This window comes from Aricia agestis, chromosome 16 (assembly GCF_905147365.1).
Source record: "Aricia agestis chromosome 16, ilAriAges1.1, whole genome shotgun sequence".
In the NCBI taxonomy this organism is placed as follows: domain Eukaryota; kingdom Metazoa; phylum Arthropoda; class Insecta; order Lepidoptera; family Lycaenidae; genus Aricia; species Aricia agestis.
The window spans coordinates 8,028,734-8,051,502 of record NC_056421.1 but is presented as its reverse complement, the minus strand read 5'-3'; the positions used below and the strand labels follow the sequence as shown (position 1 = coordinate 8,051,502).

Genomic DNA, 22,769 nt, shown 5'->3' with positions numbered 1-22,769 from the left:
AGACCGTGGTTTTCCGTTGTGAAATCACCCTATGCTAAATGCGAAAGTTTGTGAGTGAGTTTTTTGTTACTTACACAAAACGTACTGAAAGGTTTATTATTATCTTTCGTAGTTATCTTTGGTATAAATTAGTTTAGAATCTCAATACTTTTTATGCCAAAAAGGACATATTTATCGTAGGTTATATAATAATATTATATACATTACAATATTGTCATTTGCAATTAAAACATTGTACTTATTAAAGTAATTATTAGAATCAAGACAAAGTGCGCAATTGTCTCGAAAGTTTGAAGTTGTTTCATTCTGATATAAGTACGTATAATATAAGTATATAATAAACAGGATTACTAAAGTTCCTTACATTTAATTAAAAAATCGAGCGACGATTAAAAAAATGCGAAAATCATTAGCAGACGTAATAAGTCATTACGACGCGGCGCGGCAAAGTCACCGAACGAAAACTTTGTTCTCACCCCGAGAGCCGGACCGCTCGCAGCGATTGAAATTTAAAATATTGTACCCTTTGCCATTATGCGAGCTTATTCACCCTTGAAATATCCCCGGGGGCGGCAGGTACAACGATTGGGGAAAATATTTTACACTTGTTACTAAGGATGTCGCTTACAAGTATGTGCGAAGGCGATCTATTTTGGACCCACTTTCCCGGATCTAGAGCTGAAATTCGCGTCGCGGTGTACATTTCGACGGTATATTTACGAAGAGCACTTAATTAGTGTGTCGAGAATGAAAAATTGTTATTGAAACCGACGTGATTGAACTGCCGCTTCATAACTATGTCATTTTGGATGCGCTAATGAAAATGCGATTAATCAGTCGGACGCTTTCCGGCCTTTTTACTGACGCGCCATTTTTGCATAATTATAATTTGCTTTGTGGCTACGATCCGTCGTGATTTAAAAAACACACGTACTATATTATGCCGTGTTAATGAAGTTTTTATGTTCATTAGCAAACACAAAGTATTCATTAGTAAATACTGGTTGAGGGTTAAAATTAAGCTTTAATTATATTGTCAAAATATGTGCAGAAATTTTTGCGGGAAGCGGGAAAGAAACTTTAAACTTTTTTTAAAGTCGATAGAACTTCATAGCAGCTATACTTATCTATTAAATTTTTTTACAAAATTATATTATCTCTTAATCAAATCATCGTAATATTAAATCAATGTGCATTTCGAATGTAACGATCAATTAGCCGCGTAAAGCTGTGCTCACACTGCGTTAAATTCACAAAAATAATTAAGCAAATAACTTCGGTCATTACTCATGAACGAAATACATAATGAACGTAGATGCAGCCCGCATTACCGCGTTAGGTTCGGCTCACTGAGCGGAAGGCCAACGTTTACTTGATAAAATAAATTTGAACAAAACAAACCTATTGCAATATGAATCCTCTGAAGTCGTGCTAAGCGGCATGGAAGTGGAAAAACGGACCTAATAGGAATACCACGTAGTTGGTGATATGTCCCGCATTTCAGGAATCCATCATCTTTTATTTGCCGTCGATTGAAGGATGTGTAGGTTCAGTTGCTGTAAGACTGTGCAGTTTAGGGTCCTTGTGAAGACGGTATAAGGTACTGAATAAAATATAAATATTATAAGATTGCCGCAAAGACCAACACACAGTCTTAAAATAATATAAACACTATAACTCAACGACACAAAACTAATTTACTTTATATTATACAGTTTAATTTATATTTAATAGAATAGATGAATAGAAGATATCTTTTATCCCGAATTTGTATACGGTTTCCTCGCAATAAAATATTATGTCGAATTCCAGCACAACGTATACTGTTATTAAAATTGTCAAGTGACTAGACAGGTTGTTAAGACTAAGCAAGTCGCACTAAATATCGGTGAATTAATTACAAGCAAGACACACCACACAAATCACAAACTCTAGCTGGATTAAAATTTGAGTAAATTGAAGTGTCAGGCGAGGGCAGCCGTTCGTTAGTCTAACTCTTTTGGTGAATCGACCCTCGGATAAGCCGGCAATGTTAACATTCTTTTCAATAATGACAGGGGGAGATTTGAAGTCTGTGTCTTGTTTATTGGATTTTTTGTTGCAATCTACATATGAATGAAACTACAATCTGTCGGAAAGGGTAGCTATAGAGTAACATTGGTAACATCTGAGCTAATATGAAATATTGTTATCGATTATAGTGTAATTAAATAATAGGGTTATGTGTAAACATGGACTTAGTGAATGAAGTAATATTTGAGGTTAACCTGCAAAATTAGCTACATTAATAGTTGAATTATTTCAAGGTTAATTGAAAATAGGAATTAGCGGTGACTTAAAGGTACATACTCATTTTATGAATAAGCTAATAACAAAGACTTATTTTATCAAAAAAATAAAAAACAAACAACCTGCAGACGACTCCAAGATTTTAAGCCCTTTACCATACACCTACTTTAAAAAGTAACACGCGTGTTGGTCTCTTTAATGAATGCGTACGATAAATCGGATCAAGTGCGTGGGCCCTTGCATTTTGTGTCTCTTTTATTCGCACGCGCATCCAAATTAACCGTCTTTGTCGAACAATTTAGGGTTGAGGATTTCAAACAGAGCTCTTGGAGTAGAAAACTTAATGAAAGTGTGACTGTATCGAGGATCATTATAGGCGGATTTGCCCGTCAATGAAAGGTTTAGAGCTATGAAAACGTATGCGAGCTTAGTTGAGTCGAAACAGTGTCTAAACACACTTTTACACCAATCGTTGGACCGTGAACGAGATTTGCGTTTAAACGTATTTAAAATTTGTTTTTTAATAATCTATGCCCCTAGGGTAGGCTTTGATATTTTATTGTAATTGTATCCTTTAGTAACAGGTATATTTTACTTAAATGCTTAAGTTTATAATTGTTTAGAATTAAAGGCTATATTTTTTATCACACAGGTGATGAGAAATGATGATGAAAAAACGTTGTAATAAAATATATTTTCTTAATATTTTTCATACTAGCTTTTTTATTAATTCATTCGTAACCACTTTAAGGCTTTCACCTTAATTTTTCATGTCTCAAAACACTAATTGAACAATATCTGCTGTCCAAAATAAAACAGCATTATTTGCCACTTGGCGTGCCAATCTACTTTAAAGCAACGCAAAGATCTACGTAAATGTTCGTAATCTAATTTATTAATATTATTGTTAGCTTTGAAGTCTAGACATTTTAATTACACGTTTATATTTTATAGCAATATGGATGGGTGTACTGAAATTTGTGTTTTTATTAATACGGCTTGTCTAGTTTTAAACGATAAGAAAAAACTTTTCTTTAAAATATTTTATGCAACATTGAGTTTACAATTACTTCCTGTAAAAAAACCCCATTAATAGCTAATAATTTTGTTGGTTTTTGCTAAAATGTGTTTTTAAGTGAGAGTATAGTGAAATAGTATAAAGTTAGTGGTAAAATAATAATTGTAGTTAAAAGTTCATCTAGAGTCTAGACAGTAAGTATTCCCAATAACAAGGGTAAACCGATACTGGTATTAATCTCTCGCTGATGTTGCGCCTACCCGCATTCCGCGAATGTATTGATGACGTCGCTTTGTCCCTGTCTAGTCGCCATTACCGGTAATATGTAACCTTTTTAAACTACTAAAGGGTTTGTTGGTATTTAATTTGGGGTTCGATTTCATTAAAAAAGATTAATGGTTGTTAACTATTTCGCTATTGAAATACTCCGTGATCTTGCATGTTTTAGATTTTATTAGTAAAGTGGAAATTAAGTTGAGCGAAGCTGGGACGAGTAAGTAAAAAAATGGAGAAAGTGCAGTAGTAAACTTTGGAGGTCAGGCTACTACAATTTTTATATAGCCTCCATCATCTTGCCTTTAAACCAAGAGATATCTCTACCATCGAAATCTAAGTTAAATACTGTACGAAATATTTTCTGAATGTTTTCTATTAAGTACGCCTTATTGCCTACCAATTCGAGAACCAGCAAGAAAAGTAGAATCTCGCACTAAATATCGTAATGTTGGCAAAATGGCAGCAAGCAAGAGAAAAAAACATAAATTCCATGTTTAAAAATTAAAAGCCCTGGCAACAATTAAAAAATTAAAGCGTAAATTCGATATTCAAATATCCAAACGCAGTGGCCCTGTTGGTACCAATTAGAGAGGTGCATGTGCGCGGAACTAATGCAGGAGGTTGTCTGTTCCACGCTTACTCTCTGTTAGTTACGGTACCAAATTCATCGCATATAATTCTCGGACTAGGACACTTGCAAAGGGTTATTTTAACAAGAACTTACTTACTTACCATTTTTTAAATAGGGTTATAAAGTAGGTAGTGCTTAATTAAAATTTACTGTTCTTCTGCGCCTTGTAAGGTACTTAGTTTATAATGTTCGATTTACAATTAAAATGCAAATAGATCGTTGAATGTAACAAACTTAGTCATAATAATTATACTATAATATTATATGAATTGATTTCCAAAAGCTCTCAACATTTTGCGCAAATGAAAAGACGGACAGAAACATTAATTTCTAGATTGGTGTCATTTGTGATTGTGTTTTGGTCAACTTAATTGAGTTTAGTTGCTCCTGGGCCCGAACATTCGTCCCGAACGATCTTTAATCCCTACTTATATATGTACAGGGTGGTTAAGACGGGACAAATAGCCGCCATCAATAGAAAACAAGTACTTTCTGTCAAACGAACGTTTCGGGGAAGGTATAGTTTGGGTAGATAAAGATTTGTATTTGTCTACGTACGAATAATAAATACTACAGAAGAGTGACTCAGTTTAAAATATTCCACGAAATGCACTAGCATTATTTTTAGTTACTTGTCCTCGTATGAGAGACGAGAGTATTATCTATCTATAGATACTGTTTTCATATTATTGACAAAATCTTGAATATTATAATACCTATTATGTACTTTAAATATCAAAACTAATTCGCGGCAACGGTTGCAACTACGTAAAAAAATGATAAGAAAAGATATTATCTATTTTTTTTTTGTTTTATTTTAACTCCCCAAAAGGACAGCTTCTCCCAGGTAATAATTTACTTAGACAAAGCATCATTAATCTAAGAATGCTTGATACTAGCTAGTACTAGATAGTATACTATCTTTAACAAAATTAAGAACAAAATATGAAACAAAAATCAGTGATAGTAATGATGATTTTAATACAAATTAAACAGTTAAAGTAAGACGTTTAATAAGAACTGATTTAATTACTTGTTCAAAGTTAAAGCCAAATACACTTAAAAGATAAAATGTTAATGAGAATAATTTACAAGATTTTACATCAAAAAATGTCCCGAGCTATCTTGTAATCTCTTAGCTAATTAGACTAAAGCAAGCGAAGAAAAGCTTTAAAGAAATTGGTTCACGAAATAGCTGAGAGACCGAAAAAAATTAATTAATAACCGTAGCGATCTGAGACGAAATTAATCGCTGAAGGATCTTCATGAGATAAAATCTTAAAAATTAATTTGTTTTAATAATTATGGATCCTGATTTAGGAAAGAAATCTTGTTTTTGATGCCAAAATTAATCAATAGAAGTTATACGTGGAAGTGACACAGTTGTTATGAATGATACATAAAAAAGTAATATAATTAATTTATTAGGCGTTGATTAATTATATTATTATTTTATTGTCGTCTGGGGTTCCCAGATTTTTTCGTTTGTTAAAAATATTAGTAAACCTACTGCGTCAACGTTGCATCGACGCAGCGCTGCCGTTGCGTTGTTTTACATACAAATAACTAAGGTATTACACGGCGCGCTGCGTCGTCGCAACTCACACTGCAGACTGTCCGTCATGGACAGCTGCAGCCCCCGAGACAAAGCGAGAGGGGGTGTTGACGTTAAGACTGCTTCTTAAGGCGGGGATTAATCTCAATCCAATAACCTTGCACACAACCAAAGCCCAAGCGTATTCACATCGCAATACGATTCATTTTAGCTTAGCATAAAACTGTAGTTACTCGGGCGGATCTTCTTTATTTTTCATGTTTTTTTTAAATATCTTTGGAAATAAATATTAAGAAACAAAATTGTTTGGTTAAGGAGATTTTAATATAGATTTAATTCAAATTAAAATAAAATGTATAATTATCCTAATTAATACTTAATTTTTATCGGAGGTGAGTTTGTAAATTAATTACAGCCAAAGTATTACGTTTTATTAAAATGTTTATGGCTTAAGGTATTTTAAATATTGTGCTTTATATCTCATATTTTTTAACACTTCGTTATTATATTGGAACTAGGTAAACCGGGAGTCACGGAATAACCTGCGATGGCGCAGCGCCCGGCCGGCTATGCGTCAAAATATTTGCGTTGCGACTACGCAACGCAACGCGCCGTGTGGACTGGCTCTTACCTTATCTTCAATTTTCACGGATGGTTCATTTCCTTGACTTTGAATGTGCAAAATTTACATTTCTGTCATAAATATATATAATATATTTTCAATTTTAAACTTCACCTTTATTCGTTTCACCGATTCCAGCATAATACAATAATTATATCGGACTTTATACTTAGAGGTGTTTAAAAATTTAGCGGTAGCTGTCTGAGTCGCCCTACGAACCTTCGCTCCTAATTATTACTTTGGGAAAATTAAGGTTGTCGTTTAGCGGAGTGCCCGAGCGTCTCTTCCATTTAGATAAATGTACTTTATCCTCTAAGGGCGAACTATGCCGCGGGAGGGTTGGTGATAAAATCGCTTTCTTACCTTATGATATGCTTTCAAACCCTTTGACATTTTTTGCTTTATGGCGAGAGTGTTGCACTAGTTTGACGCTCTATGGGTTTTCTGTTTTTATTATTACTTACTACTTTTTAAACTTACTTAGTTCGGGCCCTGGTCTTTTTAGGATTATTTATATTCATTGCACTTTTGCGATTTATTTATATTACACTTTCTTTTTATATAATTTTATTGCAAAGTAAATTTATTTATTTTTTAAATTCTCATCATTAAAAAAAACATTTTGAATTTTTTAACTAAAACACTCCCTTATTTAATATCATAATTGTATAATTATGATTGTTTCCTTTCAAATTACACGGTAAAGACAGCTTTGCATAACTACGTCACATCTATAAAATATGTTTATTTAATTACAAGGGGTAACTCTATAGCTTTCTTGTTCTCGCTTCAAAGTAATGATGCGTACAGTTAAGTACATTACCTATTGTAAGTCTTTGAGGTGCCTCCAGTGTAGATCTGACGCTTTTACTCTAATTATGAGCCTTCCTCACACTTCCCCACACGAGTGTGAAGTGTAATAATACCGCCTATTTCAAAGTGCTCAAATTTTGTTACGAAATTTGTGCAGAAATAAACGAAAGGTTTTTTAATAATTTGATAATCGTAGGTAGGATGTTTGTACTTTGTTTATTAAAGGTTAGTGAATGGATGAAAGAAAGTCGAAAATTCTTGAATAATTTAATGATTTATGATCTTTAATAATTAAGGTCTCCTCAAAGTAGTAGAAATACAAGTAGTTCTTTTTATTTATTCTTAACTATGAATACAGACTACAAGTAGTAATCTATACATAATATTTTATATAATAAATGAGTTGCCAGTCTTTGGAAAATAATTTTAATAATGTTATTAACATGTACCTAAGTAAAATATTATAATTAGTTGCTAACGACCCGCTGAATTGTTTTATTTCGTATAAAATAATTTTGAGTGTTCTTTGGCGGTGTTCCAATTTTAAATTTCCATAATGGCGGCGTTAACATTTACGAGGAACGACACAACACCTAAATATTGAATTGTAGATACGACTATTTCTAGTTTTATTTCAATTCGTTATCAATATTTTCATTTCATATTCTCTTTAATGGTTGTTATTACGGTAAACATAGTTTTGACATGATTTAAAGTTTAATTTGTGATATGTAGGTAGGTACTTGAAATGCAGTCCAGAAAGTTGAAACAGAAAACTACATATTACCCCGCGTTCCATTTGATGTTAAAAACGATCAAAACGCTCAAAATGCCTCCTATTTTGAGCGTTTTGATCGTTTTTAACATCAAATGGAACGCGGGGTTAAAGAGGTTTTTTTTCAATGTTTTTATTTTAGGGTTAATATTTTATGAGAATTCATGCTTATACTTTTTTTAACGATGTAAGGTAAGTAGTAACAAAAGCAATCACCCAATAGAAACTGCAAAACAAATACAACTCATTATTGGTACATGAAAAGGATGTAAATGTGTGCTCCGTCGTAATTAATGAGGTGGGGAAGTACAATAAAATAGCATTAATTAAAGATGCAGCGTCCATCTTTAATTTGCTTTAGGGTGGAAGGACATCGATGGATGGCTGTTATTTTTTTTATTGAAAACGACTTAGGATTTACGGTGTAATGGATTTAAGGCTTTTTTGTTTGTGGTTCTGGAAAATACTTATAATATATAGTATCTGATATCTTTAAACGAGCAATTCTTATAACACTAGCTATTTGCTTACTAATAAAATGACATTTTCTAAAAATGGTTCCTAGCTAGATCGATTTATCGCCCCTAAAACCCCGTATATACTAAATTTCATGAAAATCGTTGGAGCCGATTCCGAGTTGTACAATTTGTTGAGTAAATAAATAAATAATAGTCCATACGACTAACCAATGTAAATTTTAAAAAGTATTGTTATCTAAATAATTTTGTAATAAAATTGTTACTTTATGCTCCAACTATTTACCAGATTATGACTTATTTTAATGCATCAACTGCAGCAAACTAATTACAATTAATTGAATTATAATTAAAAACAATTACATACATGCGCCATATCAAAAATCTCCAGAGCCTATGTCACACGCAAACAGCCGACCTCAAATTCAGAACGCCACAATTATTTTAATCGGTACAATGATTGCAAAAATAAATTTCGACAATTTCCCTCGCTTTAAATTTACTATTCAGTGTTTACGCAAATGAGACCAAACCACAAATCTACGGGCTGCAGATGAAATCTTCATTATATAGGTTAACCGTTATTTGTAAATTGTTTTCACGTCCTTATTATCATAATGCCGGCATTAACACACGTCGAGTTGTGGCTGAAAAATAATTCGAGCAAATGTGCCGTATTTTAGCAAAGGCTTAACACAGGCAATATTATCATCAGCACTTCTGCTTGCAAAAAAAATTAACAAAAAAGTCAAAAATATGTGTGCTATATGAATTGTGATGGACTAAGAAGATTACGATGAATTTGAATATCTCAGTACAATCAATTTTAGAAAAAGAAAAAAAAGGAGATTGTCGGAAAACCATAGACTATAGACAACTCGATTTTTCTAAAAAAAAAACTTGTTCGAATTTCGAATTTAGCAACTTGTTCGATTTTCGAACGATTTTCCTCGGGTCCACATATCCGGGTTAGGGACAATCACGTTATCTTTACCGCTCGACCAGGTTAATAGAACCCAAGATAAGTGGCACTATCACGACTATCTAATAATAAACCGGCCCGATGACCGAGCCCTGGGGCGCGCCATGACTAATATTTAATTACCAAATGACATCCGCCTATTCACATGTAACAATTTATTTTGTGTAAATTGAGCAATCTTTCATACGCTCCCCAAAGAAATGTGTACTGAAATGAATTAGGAAATTCTCACGCAATTTCTAGGACGATTATTTTACTTCTAATTTTTAATACATATTCAAATCTTATCTCAATTGGTTCTGAAGTTAAAACGGAACTGCTACGGTATTAGTAATGCATCTGGTACGAGTAGGTATCATTTAAATCACAAATTATTTAGATTTCCTGAAATCATCATCTTTATAATAATTACGTAATATTCATCTGTATATTATTGTAACAATACCAATCATAATAGCAACCGCACCATCTGGTGTGATTCATAAAACCAGACTTGTAGGCGGGACTTTTCATCCCTACCAGCCTCTACTTTCATAGAGACTGGTAGGGGAACTCTATATAAAGTCGACATCGCATTCAAATGGCACTCTTCGTTCGGATCTCTTGGCTAGTAGAACCTATGCCGGAAAATTGATTGAAGTGCTTGAGTATATTATAAATTATATTGTGGAATGTACAATAAAAGTGGATTGAAAAGTATATCTTGTTTTACTCGATCTTACATATCAGAAGTGGGATACGATAACAAGGTACGTAACGTATTTTTTTTCTTTCTTTTCTCTTCTCTTTTCTATTAAATTGTTAACACATACTTTTAGAATTTTGCATGAAATGATATACTTACCGTGTTTATTTTAAACCTTGATCATATTTAAATAATTATGGTGTCATTTCTTTTTTTTATATACATCAAAATAAAGTAATGGTTATTTAAATATTATATTTATAGAGATAATATGATAATATATTTCTAATTAATTATTACTTCCGGTTAACGATTAAAATAAATTGTAATATTTTAGGTACTATTACAGCACTGACTAACGATTAATTTAAATTACTATAAAAATAGTTTACCTTACTGTTATCGTACCACACCCACAATTGAAAATGATTACTTTGCAATCGAATAAATAACTGACCTATGGTTTTTAATTTATCTTAAAAAGAAAAATTGAATTATTATTGAGAATTTTATGTTTATTTGATTTTATTATTTTTCAATTATTTATTTTGATCATAATATTATTGGAATCAATTAAAATCTATTATAACATCTTTCGAATGCAACTTTGAGCTTTAAAATTATTGTTATGACTTAAATATTAATATTTATATTTGAGTTTGATAATTTTGAAATCATGGTCAATATAAGTAGTATATTTTATTATATCATATTATTTTATATATCATGTAAAAGAAAAAAAAAAGCGACAGGTATCATATAAAGTGATAAAAGGATTGTTTATTCTATTTGATTCGATTCGACTAAATAGCGTCTAATTTATGTTCTCCCTTTTGACAATTATTACGCTGTATTGTTGTAAACATTATAATAATACAATAATTTGAGTTTCAGAAATAATATTCAAAATGGATATGGATAAAAGTCAGGAATATTCAATCGGATCCAAAAGTCCAATTTTGCAAAGATTGTCCATAGCTAATAGAGGTCGTACCCGATCGAGAAGTGTTGATCGGACAAGGAAACGCCGCACACGTAGTCGCAGTTTATCCAGTGAAAGACTGCGAGAATTACTAATTAATAGACAGCGAATGTATAATTTAGAAAAACAATTAAATAATGAACGCCGAGAGCGTGAGTTACAAGAAGTGGAGCTGCGTGACTGGAGGCGACGATACCATAATCGCTATCGAAGCATTGATCGTATGAGTTCTGAACGGGACAGGACTCGTGAGAATCCTTATCGACCTATGCACAGTATTGGAAAGGATAAATATAGGAGCCCTCTAAGGGACAGGAGCCCTCTAAGGGACAGGAGCTCTCTAAGGGACAGGAGCCCTCTAAGGGACAGGAGCCCTCTAAGGGACAGGAGCCCTCTAAGGGACAGGAGCCCTCTAAGGGACAGGAGCCCTCTAAGGGACAGGAGCCCTCTAAGGGACAGGAGCCCTCTAAGGGACAGGAGCCCTCTAAGGGACAGGAGCCCTCTAAGGGACAGGAGCCCTCTGAGGGACAGGAGCCCTCTAAGGGACAGGAGCCCTATAAGGGACAGCAGCTCTCTAAAGGACAGGAGCCCTGGAAGGGACAGGAGCTTTGGAAGGAACAGGAGCCCTGGAAGGGACAGGAGTCTTAAAAGGAACAGGAGCCCTAGAAGATACAGGAGCATTGAGAGGGGCCAAAGCCGGATCCTTGGAAGGGACAAGAGTCGGAGCCCCGATAAGGACATGTTTCTGAGCCCTAGACGGAAAACGTATAGGGCTGTTGAAAACAGGAGGAATTCTAAACGAAAAAGCTGCTGGCCTGGTGAGTCAACATCTTCATTATTTAAAGACTTTTTAGACGTAATTAAAAATACAAATTGTAATGAGCGCACTAGTTTTCCTAATCTAAATAATGTCTTGCCAGAATTTGATCCAATGTGTAGAGAACAACCGATTACTACTTGGCTTGGTAAGGTTGATGAATGTGCCGATATATATGGGTGGGATGACCGCCAGACCATTCATTATGCCTTGCCAAAGCTAAGTGGTCACGCTAAGCTTTGGTATCAAGGATTACCTTCTCTGAAGAGATCATGGTATGAGTGGAAGATTTTGTTAAAGGAATCCTTTCCAGATACCGAAAATTATGCAGAGTTATTGACGGAGATGCTTGCTAAAAGAGGTCGATTTGGAGATTCACTTGAATTATATTATTATTCCAAGATTAATTTATTGAATCGCTGCAAAATTTTCGGTAAGGAAGCAATAGACTGTTTAGTTCACGGTATTGATGATAAAGGTGTAAGGGTAGGTGCTCAAGCTGCGAATTTTGTCAAACCAGAACAAGTATTAAATTTCTTCAAAACTTTTAAGTTTCAAATGAAAGACAATAGCGTAGATAACAAGAAAGAAAAGAGATTTAATAGTAATAATTTATTTCAAACTCGATTGGCAAATAAACATAACGATTTCTCTGTTAAACTAAAACAAAGTCAGCAGTCGGATTCTGTAATTTGTTTTAACTGCAAAGAGAAAGGCCATCCTTGCTCTAAATGTCCAAAGCCTATCGTCCAGTGTTCTTATTGTCGTTTGATTGGTCATGCTCTTACAGATTGTCCAAAGAAAAGATTAATGAAGCCTGAATCTGAAAAGAATAAAAATGTTTTAAAAGTTAATATAAGTGAAACAAATCCAATAAATTCTGCACTCGTTAGTTTGTGTCACCACGATAAAATATTAGATAGTTCTTCTCATAAATATAAAATAATAGTCAAGATAAATGGACAGCCAACAGCCTGCCAAGTGGATTTAGGTAGTGAAGCCACGTTAATACGTAAATCGGATGCAATAAAGTTGGGTCTATCTTGGCTAGCCGTTGACAGTCCATTATTACGTGGTCTAGGAAATGTACCTTACTTACCATTAGGAAGACTAAAATTGATGATCGAAGTTCAAGGTGTAATTGAGAAAGATGTAGATTCCTTAGTTGTAGATGATCATTTAATAAACAGCCCAGTTCTTTTAGGACATACCTTTACCGAGCGTCCGAGTATACGTATTGTGAAAACAGCTACAGACTTGCAATTCGAGAAAGTAAACTTCGACAGTAGAAAAGAATTAAAGTGTCAAAGTGAATTTAAAATAGGTATTGGAGAAATGAAAACAATCAGAGTTTATACAGATGATGATATTAGTGGTAACGTGTATGTCGGTGGCTCGGTAAGGGGATGCGTAGGAAGGGAATATTACTTGTTACCAGGAGAATACGAAATTCGTTCGGGTTCTTGTTTATTGTTAGTACAGAACTTGGGCACACAACCTCTTATTTTTTTGAAAAACTCATTAATCACACGAGCTAGGTATTTAGGTGAAACAAAACAAATTTTCACTATAACCACAGACATTCAAACGGTTACTGACGACTTAAAAATTTCATGCGGAGAATTTTTGACTAATGATGAAAAGAAAATGTTAAATATCGTTTTGGAAAAGTTCAAAAGTTGCTTCTCTACTGGTGTTCATGATTTAGGTTACACTACAGAAGCTGAAATGATAATTCAGCTTAAGGACACTGAACCAGTAGTATATCGGCCTTATAGAATGTCACATTCAGAAAGGGAACAAGTAAAAGAAATGGTGACCGACTTGGTTGAGAGCGGGATAGTTCGCGAGTCAAGTTCGCCATATGCAAGCCCAATTGTCTTGGTAAATAAAAAGTCCGGTGAAAAGCGTCTATGTGTGGACTATCGCGCTCTTAATCGGAAAACTAAAAGGGATCATTACCCTCTTCCCCGAATAGAGGACTTACTAGATCAGTTGTCAGGACAGATGATTTTCACAACACTAGATTTGGCATCCGGTTATCATCAAATCCCGATTGCAGAAGAGTCCATTGAAAAGACCGCATTTGTCACACCCGATGGGCAATACGAATATGTTCGTATGCCCTTCGGTTTGGCAAATGCGCCTGCAGTATTCCAACGTCTCATGCATAAAGTACTGTCTAGCGCTAAATATGTATTTATATACATGGATGATGTACTAATTCCAGCAGCTTCTTTTGAGGAAGGTCTAGCTCGCTTAGAAGAAGTACTAACATTACTACAAAAAAGTGGATTGACACTTAAAATGAGCAAGTGTAACTTTTTCCAAAATCATATAGAATTTTTAGGATACGAAATCGATAAAAATGGTATCAAACCGGGGTTTCAAAAAATACAGGCTGTATCCAAATTCCCATCTCCAAATAATCAACATGATGTTAGAAGATTCTTAGGTTTGGCTAGCTTCTTTAGAAGATTTGTCAAAGATTTTGCTGTTATAGCTCGACCTTTGACAAGTCTTTTAAAGAAGGATGCCGGTTGGAAATGGACATCTGCGCAACAAGATGCTTTTGAGACCTTAAAAAATAAGTTGACAGAAAGACCAATTCTTACTTTGTATAATCATAAAGCCGAAACACAATTACACACAGACGCGAGTAAGGCTGGAGTAGCAGGTATATTAATGCAACGATTAGGTTCAGATCCTTGGAGAGTAGTGGCATACTATAGCAGACAGACTACGATTGACGAGCAAAAGTTGCACTCCTTTGAACTCGAGACCTTAGCTGTAGTTAGTTCTTTGAGCAAATTTAGAGTGTATCTGGTCGGTATTAAGTTCACAATTGTTACAGACTGTAACGCCTTACGCTCTACTTTCACTAAGCGCGATTTAGTACCTCGCATTTCCCGATGGTGGATACAATTTTTGGAATACGATTGTGAAATTGAATACCGACCTGGCGAAAGAATGGCTCATGTAGACGCCCTCAGTAGAAACCCAATACCCTCAGACATAGAACAACCACATACATTAGACATTTTGTCGATTAATACAGAAGATTGGATTGCAACAGTTCAATCCGGGGATTCCGAAATTAGACTAATAAAAGAAGTTTTAGAAGATCCCTCCACTAGTAAAATTGCTAAAATATATAAGGAATATAAAATAAAGAATAATAAAGTTTTTCGTGTTATAGATGACAAAACAATACGATGGGTTGTCCCAAGAGGTGTTCGTTGGATATTACTTAAAGCTAATCATGATGACGTAGGGCATTTTGGATTCGAAAAGACGCTACAGCGCCTCCGTGCTTACTACTGGTTCCCAAAAATGCGACGATTCACCAAGAAATATGTGTCTGCATGTCTAGAATGTGCACATCATAAGCTCCCATCTGGAGCGAAGGAAGGGGAACTTCATCCAATCCCTAAAATAGAAGTCCCGTTTCATACGGTACATGCTGATCATTTAGGCCCTTTTGTGCGCAGTAAACATGGAAACACTTATTTGCTGGTGATCGTTGATTCCTTCACCAAGTATGTAAACCTAACCCCAGTACGTAGCACCAAGACTAAAGCGACTATTAAAGTATTTAAGACATTCTTTAGCTATTTCGGAACCCCTACTCGCTTGATAACAGACCGAGGAAGTAGTTTTACAAGTAAGAAATTTAAGTCATTTCTGCAAAAATCGGGGATTAAACATATATTAAACTCGGTGGCTACACCACGAGCTAATGGACAGGTAGAACGTTACAATCGAACGATTCTCGCGTCACTTAGCACAATGTCTCATGGAAAAAGTCCTGATAGATGGGATGAATTTGTTCCGGACATTCAAATAGGTATAAACTCTGCTGTGCATGACATCACAAAGAAATCACCATCAGAATTATTATTTGGCAAGCAAATTAATAGTGCATCACAAGGCGTATTAAATGAAGTTGTAGAAGACGTAGTAAATAGTTCAGTAGATGTTAATTTAAAAGATATTAGGGATCAAGCTGGGGAATTGATTAAAGAAAATCAAAAGCGTAATAAAGAAAGATATGATAAAAATAGAAAGAAAAGTACTCAATACAAAGAAGGTGATCTTGTTAGAGTAATAAAAACTATAGTAGGTAATCCTGGTCAATCTAAGAAACTCGAACCCAAATGTCAAGGTCCCTTTAGGATTAAAAAGCTGTTGCCTAATGACCGATTTGTAATTGAAGACACACCATTAACTAAGAAAAATGGTAAACGTTACGAAGGAATAGTGTCTATAGATAAAATATTCCCTTGGCTTAGTTTCGATAATAGTCCGGAAAGTGATTTCTCTAGTAATGATTCCTCGGATGAAAAGTAATTAATTTGTTAAAGACTGGTGAGAGATTATTTCAATTAAAAAAAAATGATTTGTTATTCATGTTAATTTATTTATTGTACATCACAACTCAATCAAATGAATGTTATCTCCTCTCGCTGATTGTTTACTATTTATTAACATGTTATTTTAAGTCACTGTAATTAAACTTATAATTTATAGTTGTATTTCTTGTATTATAGTATATTGTTTATATTGATGATTTATGAATGTGTAAAAATTATGAATTATTATTACTTAAGCAATAATTTTTGTTAGGTTTAATTTATTTATTTTTAAGACTATTGTAAACGAGAGGACTCGTTTGAATCGGATGGCCGACTGTAACAATACCAATCATAATAGCAACCGCACCATCTGGTGTGATTCATAAAACCAGACTTGTAGGCGGGACTTTTCATCCCTACCAGCCTCTACTTTCATAGAGACTGGTAGGGGAACTCTATATAAAGTCGACATCGCATTCAAATGGCACTCTTCGTTCGGATCTCTTGGCTAGTAGAACCTATGCCGGAAAATTGATTGAAGTGCTTGAGTATATTATAAATTATATTGTGGAATGTACAATAAAAGTGGATTGAAAAGTATATCTTGTTTTACTCGATCTTACATTATATTTATTGATAAAGATATTATTATTTACCAAGCGTATAACTATTCAACTTTCTGCCTTTGTATGTCATGTGACTATTTCAATGTGCCATACATTATTTTAAACCTTGTATATCTAATTGTTCGCTGTGTAAATATTTTTATTAGTAAAGGGGGTTAAAAATTATCTCCCTGAAAAAAAAGAATATCTATTACTGGTGGAATCACGAATCTGTAATTTAAATATCTAACTCCCCGTACTATGATAGCTTACCTTGACAATTACGAAATCTACCCTCCAATCGAAGAGGTCGATGACACGCAAAGGGTGTTGATGGACAGTTAAAAAATAAACTCCAGCAAAATTGCTATGGGGATTCACGGTTTTTCAGAAATCGATTTCAATTCATTCTGAGTCTTTTCTCTTTTTGCTAGCTAGTGGATTTAGGTTTCTGTCCTTTACAAGTCTGCGTTGTTAGAAAAAATCTAAAGCTGGAGTTATATGCGTTGGCGCGAACGCACGGTGTGGCCGCTTCACCGCGAGATCACAAGCAAAGTATGTTACGATTTATTTAAATCGCGTCGCGGTCGCGTCACTTACACAATTGAATAAGAAAACACAATACGTACATATTGTGTGATGTCAAAATTGGCCCAAGCTCAGCTATAGCTCGCTGCGTGGTATTCTGCAAGGGCCACTGAGTGACTTCATCACAAAATAAGGGGGAAAACTATACTTACATTACTTTTATAATAAATTTACAACTTACAATTATAAAAGCTAACAATAATTTATACAAAAAGCAAAAACACTAATAGTAAATACAAAAAAAAACAACTAAAAAAGAAAAAAAACAAGGTCTTTGAAAAACACACCAACAATCAATTGGACTGCAATTGCTTGTTACCTCGCGGTATAGTCGCCTAACCGCGCGTTCGCGCCGCCGCGTATATTGCCTGTAACTTCGCCGTAGCAGCTCATTTTCCGATAAGAATAATCGTAGGTCATTCAAAGTGTATTCTTCAATTACATCATCATAATTGGTTAAGTGGTTAGCCAAGCGTAAAGTGGTAATGAACAGAATGACAGACACACATTTCACTTCACTTCACTTGCACATTTATCAAATATGGAAATATAATATGGGCGCTGTTGCATAGTGAGAGCAGGCAATATTAAAATTTCAAAAATTATTTTCTTTGTGCACGAGATGATTCTGTTTACTTCGAAATGAGCTCTACTTTGTGGTGTATATTATTTTAAGTGCCACAATGTATGTACGTTTTATTGTTATATATGTCGTAGTCATCTAGTTTAATCTGCGATTCGATTGAAGGACCAGCGTATTCATTGAATGACACCATTCAATTGAATGACTAAAGGACAACTAGTCAAGACGTTGACTGTGACGTTTAACGTCGTGACTAAGAGTCATATAACTATATAGTGAAGTCGTTAAATGGGATAACAATATATTTTTTTAAGTAGCCATTGACGGGGTAGTAATATCCACGCTGTTATATTATTTTATTACAAATAAAACACTTTACAGTAAATTTAATCGACAAAATATCAACACAGTGCTATCAGCTGTGCGAGCTGTTTGACGCCATATTTGTTTTAGTGACTACTAGCGCCGCAGTGGAATAAAATATAGGCCTACTACGAAACTGTTTTGAGACTCAAACAACCGGTCGAGAATGCCGCGTCCTGCTCTACCAACGTCATTTCACGTTTGTTAGAGTAGGACGCAGCATTTTCGTCCGATTATTTGAGTCTCAAAACAGTTTCATGGTACAAGGCCAGATACGGGCGTGGAATGACAGGAAAAGTGCCCTAACTCTTCTACTCTCAGTAGAACATCATACTAAGAGTAGTAGAGTGGTAAAAGGAGAGAAAGCGCTCTTGCCAAAGTGGCTCTTAAAAGTATGTATTGCGCAAACACATAGGCACCATAAAAAACTGCTACCCTCGTTACCAAGCGGGTGTGGGAACAACTTGATATATCCCAAACAGATAAAATTTACACCCCTCTGTTTTCATCGTGTTTAAAAATACGGGGCTTAAAATATAAAAATGCAGTTTAAATTCATACCTAACAATTATTTTAATAGTCCAGGTGGACATAAAAGTGACCTGAACGAACAATTTGATTTAAAGCACATCCAGCAAAAGGCCTTTTTCGCCAAAACGACGCAATTACAATAGAAGCGGCGTTATACCACTAATGTAAAGGCTCCGTAAATCTTCCTTCTCAAATAACACCCTTTTTTATTGCCACTAGATGGATCTCGATTGCGTTTCGAACAATAAAGAACGAACTCACAAACTGACCAGTCGTAAAGCTGTCCGAAATTGCTTTTAGAGCTAAGTTGCACAAATTTACTAGTGTTCAATTATTACGGGCTGGGCGTATGGGATACCCGATATGGAGGTCACGTTGTATAAAACTTTACAACTCGATTTGTTCAATTCGGTTGTGTGGTTTCGATGAAGATATTTTTAAGTTGTATAATAATATCATCATCTTTCACGCGGCTTTTTTTATGAAAAAAAAATTGTATTTATATTTTTTATAAGAGCATTTTATTACTATACGAGCTTTTGCCCGCGGCTTCGCTCGCGTTAAGAAGTATTATTATATACAAACTTTCATCCCCTATTTGAACCCCTTGGGGTTGGAATTTATCAAAATCCATTCTTAGCGGATGCCTACGTCATAACATCTACCTGCATGCCAAATTTCAGCCCGATCCGTCCAGTGGTTTGGGCGGTGCGTTGATAGATCACTGTGTCAATCAGTCAGTCAGTCACCTTTGAGTTTTATATATTAATTATATTATATTTTTTATTTACGATTTAAATGATCTTGAAATAAGTTCAGCAACATTCAAATGTTATTTTGTGAATTTACAATCATAGAAGTTGATATGAATCAACTTCTATGATTGTAAATTCACAAAATTTGCAGATCATTTTCATTTTTTTATCATTCAGAGACAGGTCCGTCACCTACGTAATTTGGTCGTGTTTTGTTAAACGGGTCAAACCCAGCCAACTGATTACGATTGGATTGACATTAACCAACCAAATGACGTTGGCCCGTCATCTGCCTATAAATCAATTTCTTCGATCGTACATCACACCATACAATTTTTTTTTTTTTTATGAAATAAGGGGGCAAACGAGCAAACGGGTCACCTGATGGAAAGCAACTTCCGTCGCCCATGGACACTCGCAGCATCAGAAGAGCTGCAAGTGCGTTGCCGGCCTTTTAAAAGGGAATGGGGTAATAGGGGAGGGTAGGGAAGGGAAGGGAAGGGAATAGTTGAGGGTAGGGAAGGGAATAGGGTAGGGGTTAGGGGATTGGGCCTCCGGTAAACTCACTCACTCGGCGAAACACAGCGCAAGCGCTGTTTCACGCCGGTTTTCTGTGAGAACGTGGTATTTATCCGGTCGAGCCGGCCCATTCGTGCCGAAACATGGCTCTCCCACGTATAAAGATAATATAGAATTCTACTTGCTATAGTTGCTATTTAGAACCTATGGAATAGACGATTGTTTATTCTTGGAAAGCTGAATGTCCTCAAAGTCCTGTTCCAACAACTATAGCAAATTGAAACCACACGGAATTGTTCTAGAAACGTCCAGTGTTTGCTTAACTAGTTCAAGTGTATGTATAAAATAAATACAGAAGAAGAAGATGATACTGCTAGAAAACTGATTGCATAATATTATAGTCTCGTATAAATAGTATGCAACTAATAATATGCAACCATGCCATGAGATTCGAGCTTAAAAAAAAAGTTTGTGTGTTTTTTTCTGTATTCTTGTCATAAAGAATAATATAAAGAAATTATTATTCTTTATGAAATTATGACAAAGCTAGAGATAGCAATATAGTATAATATAAATAGGAGACCTCAAAATTATTTAATTTTAACTGATTTCAAAATTAGTTTTACAAACTTTACTGACCTACGCACGCACATATTTCGAGGAAAACAAAAGAAAATCTAATCTCCGAACCCATTTATCGTTTGAAATCTATTTATGAATCCATAAATATTCCTCGTAGACTTTATTTATATTATGAGTAGGAAGATCAAATATCCTTTGTCCTCCCCCTACTTATTCAAACAAAATTACATATGCCCTCGGACTCGCCGTTGGCCGAAATTTTACGCGCCAGAGATAGCGCCATGAATATAAATCTATTGTAAGAGACACCTAGAGTTTACGGCCTCTCCGGCATTCTTCGGACTATCGTTCATGCTTGGTTTATAGACTTAGGTCTTTCGCATAAAGCTGGAGAGTGAATATCACAGTTTATTTTGGGCAGGAGTTTTTAAACAATAAAACTTTTATTTCACTGTATATTAGTTCATTTTGATTTCAAGTAATTATCTATTTATCTTTATATGAAACCAATTTCAAGAAACATCCTAAGGGCCTGTTTCACCACTTTCTGATAAAGTGCCTAATAGGCTATTCACAACTTTTTTGACAGATTCTGCATACTTGATCTGTCAAGTTAATTGGTGGATAGCCTTATCAGGAAGTGGTGAAACAGGCTCTTAAAGTTGTAAAGTCAAAAGTAAGGTAAGTATTTTAGGTGTCAAAAACTCTGTGTCTTGCTGTATTCTTTATTTCACAACTGTACCAAGGGAAATGTAAGGGAAATTTATCTGCTAAGCGAGCATCAGATTAAAAAAAATATCCGAAATCTTTGAGTGAATTTTTAGCGCCTCTGGGATCTCTGTTAACTATTAAACCCATTTTCTTTTGCTGCAGATAACGAAACTCATTTAAGATATCTCGCGAACGCCTTTCAGCCGTTTTGGGGTGTCTTTTGAGGAATAGCGACACTTGTGGAAACATTTTCCTCCGAAAATAAATAGGTACCAAAGTGAAACACGTTTTAATTCTTTTCCTACAAAATTTCATGTCTCAGATTTTTAAATGTTTGATCATTTTGTACAGCAGTTAATTTACAATATTTAGCTTAAATAAGTTTATATATTAATAAAAAAAATTAAAAATGTATAAAATAATAATAATTTTTTCATCTTGTTTTTTAACGTTCCTAATTTGTGATAAAGAAATGAAACTTAACTCACCTCAGAAATATTAGACAGTTGAAAATTTACGATGTTATAAAAGGTATTAACTAAGTGCAGTAAAATATTTAATTACATTTAAACTTAATTATGCCCCACACTTTCGTTGTTCTTTAATACCTCGGTATTTCGTCAAAAGAGACCAAAGGTTTCTCTTTACGTGTAATAAAATTTTCTTCAAAGTATTCTTAATTGAAAATTCAAATTTATGCATAAGTTCTGATTGTAGCATTGTGAGAGCTCGCGTTTATGAGAGTCTTAGCAAATTATACAGTTTTAGTACGAAGGTAGGAGTTAAGTTAATTTTTATATTAGTTCCACCTTTTCGCCTTTACCCCTTCCTTCAACATAGTTTGCACGAGACTTTCTCCTTTAAGAGGATATTTTAATTAAAGTTTTTTAGACTCTTGAAATATATTAATATTTTAAAATGAAGCACCTTGTTGCGATGTAAGAGTATAAGTCTAAAGATCTCAAAAGTTGAAATTTAGATTTTGTAGTGTTTGATTAAGTTTATTTCAAGTTTTTTTTGATCGGAGGTTTTTGATTTTTTTTTGTATCTTTGAGCAGGCACTTTTGTAAAGTAGGATCTACTAATTTATCTCAAACAATACCCAAGCCTTAGTTTTGTACCACAGAGCTACAAATCATCTGCATTTAGGAAAATATAAAGGCTATCTATTTTCGGATAGACATCCACAATATAATTACTAAAATGGTAGTTTCATCGGCCGAAATTCCGTCCGCCACTTTTCCAACTTTGCTCTG

At 34.4% G+C, this 22,769-nt stretch overlaps 2 protein-coding genes across 2 annotated transcripts in view; both read left to right on the top strand.

Moving 5' to 3' along the window:
- LOC121734596 (semaphorin-2A-like) overlaps window positions 1–22,769 on the top strand; it is a 394,143-nt gene that overhangs the window by 145,809 nt on the left and 225,565 nt on the right. The window lies entirely within an intron of this gene.
- Window positions 11,242–11,752, top strand: LOC121735032 (glutenin, high molecular weight subunit 12-like). Its single transcript, XM_042125698.1, has 2 exons — window positions 11,242–11,256; window positions 11,402–11,752. The coding sequence occupies exons 1-2, from the start codon at window positions 11,242–11,244 to the stop codon at window positions 11,750–11,752; spliced, it is 366 nt and encodes a 121-aa protein (XP_041981632.1).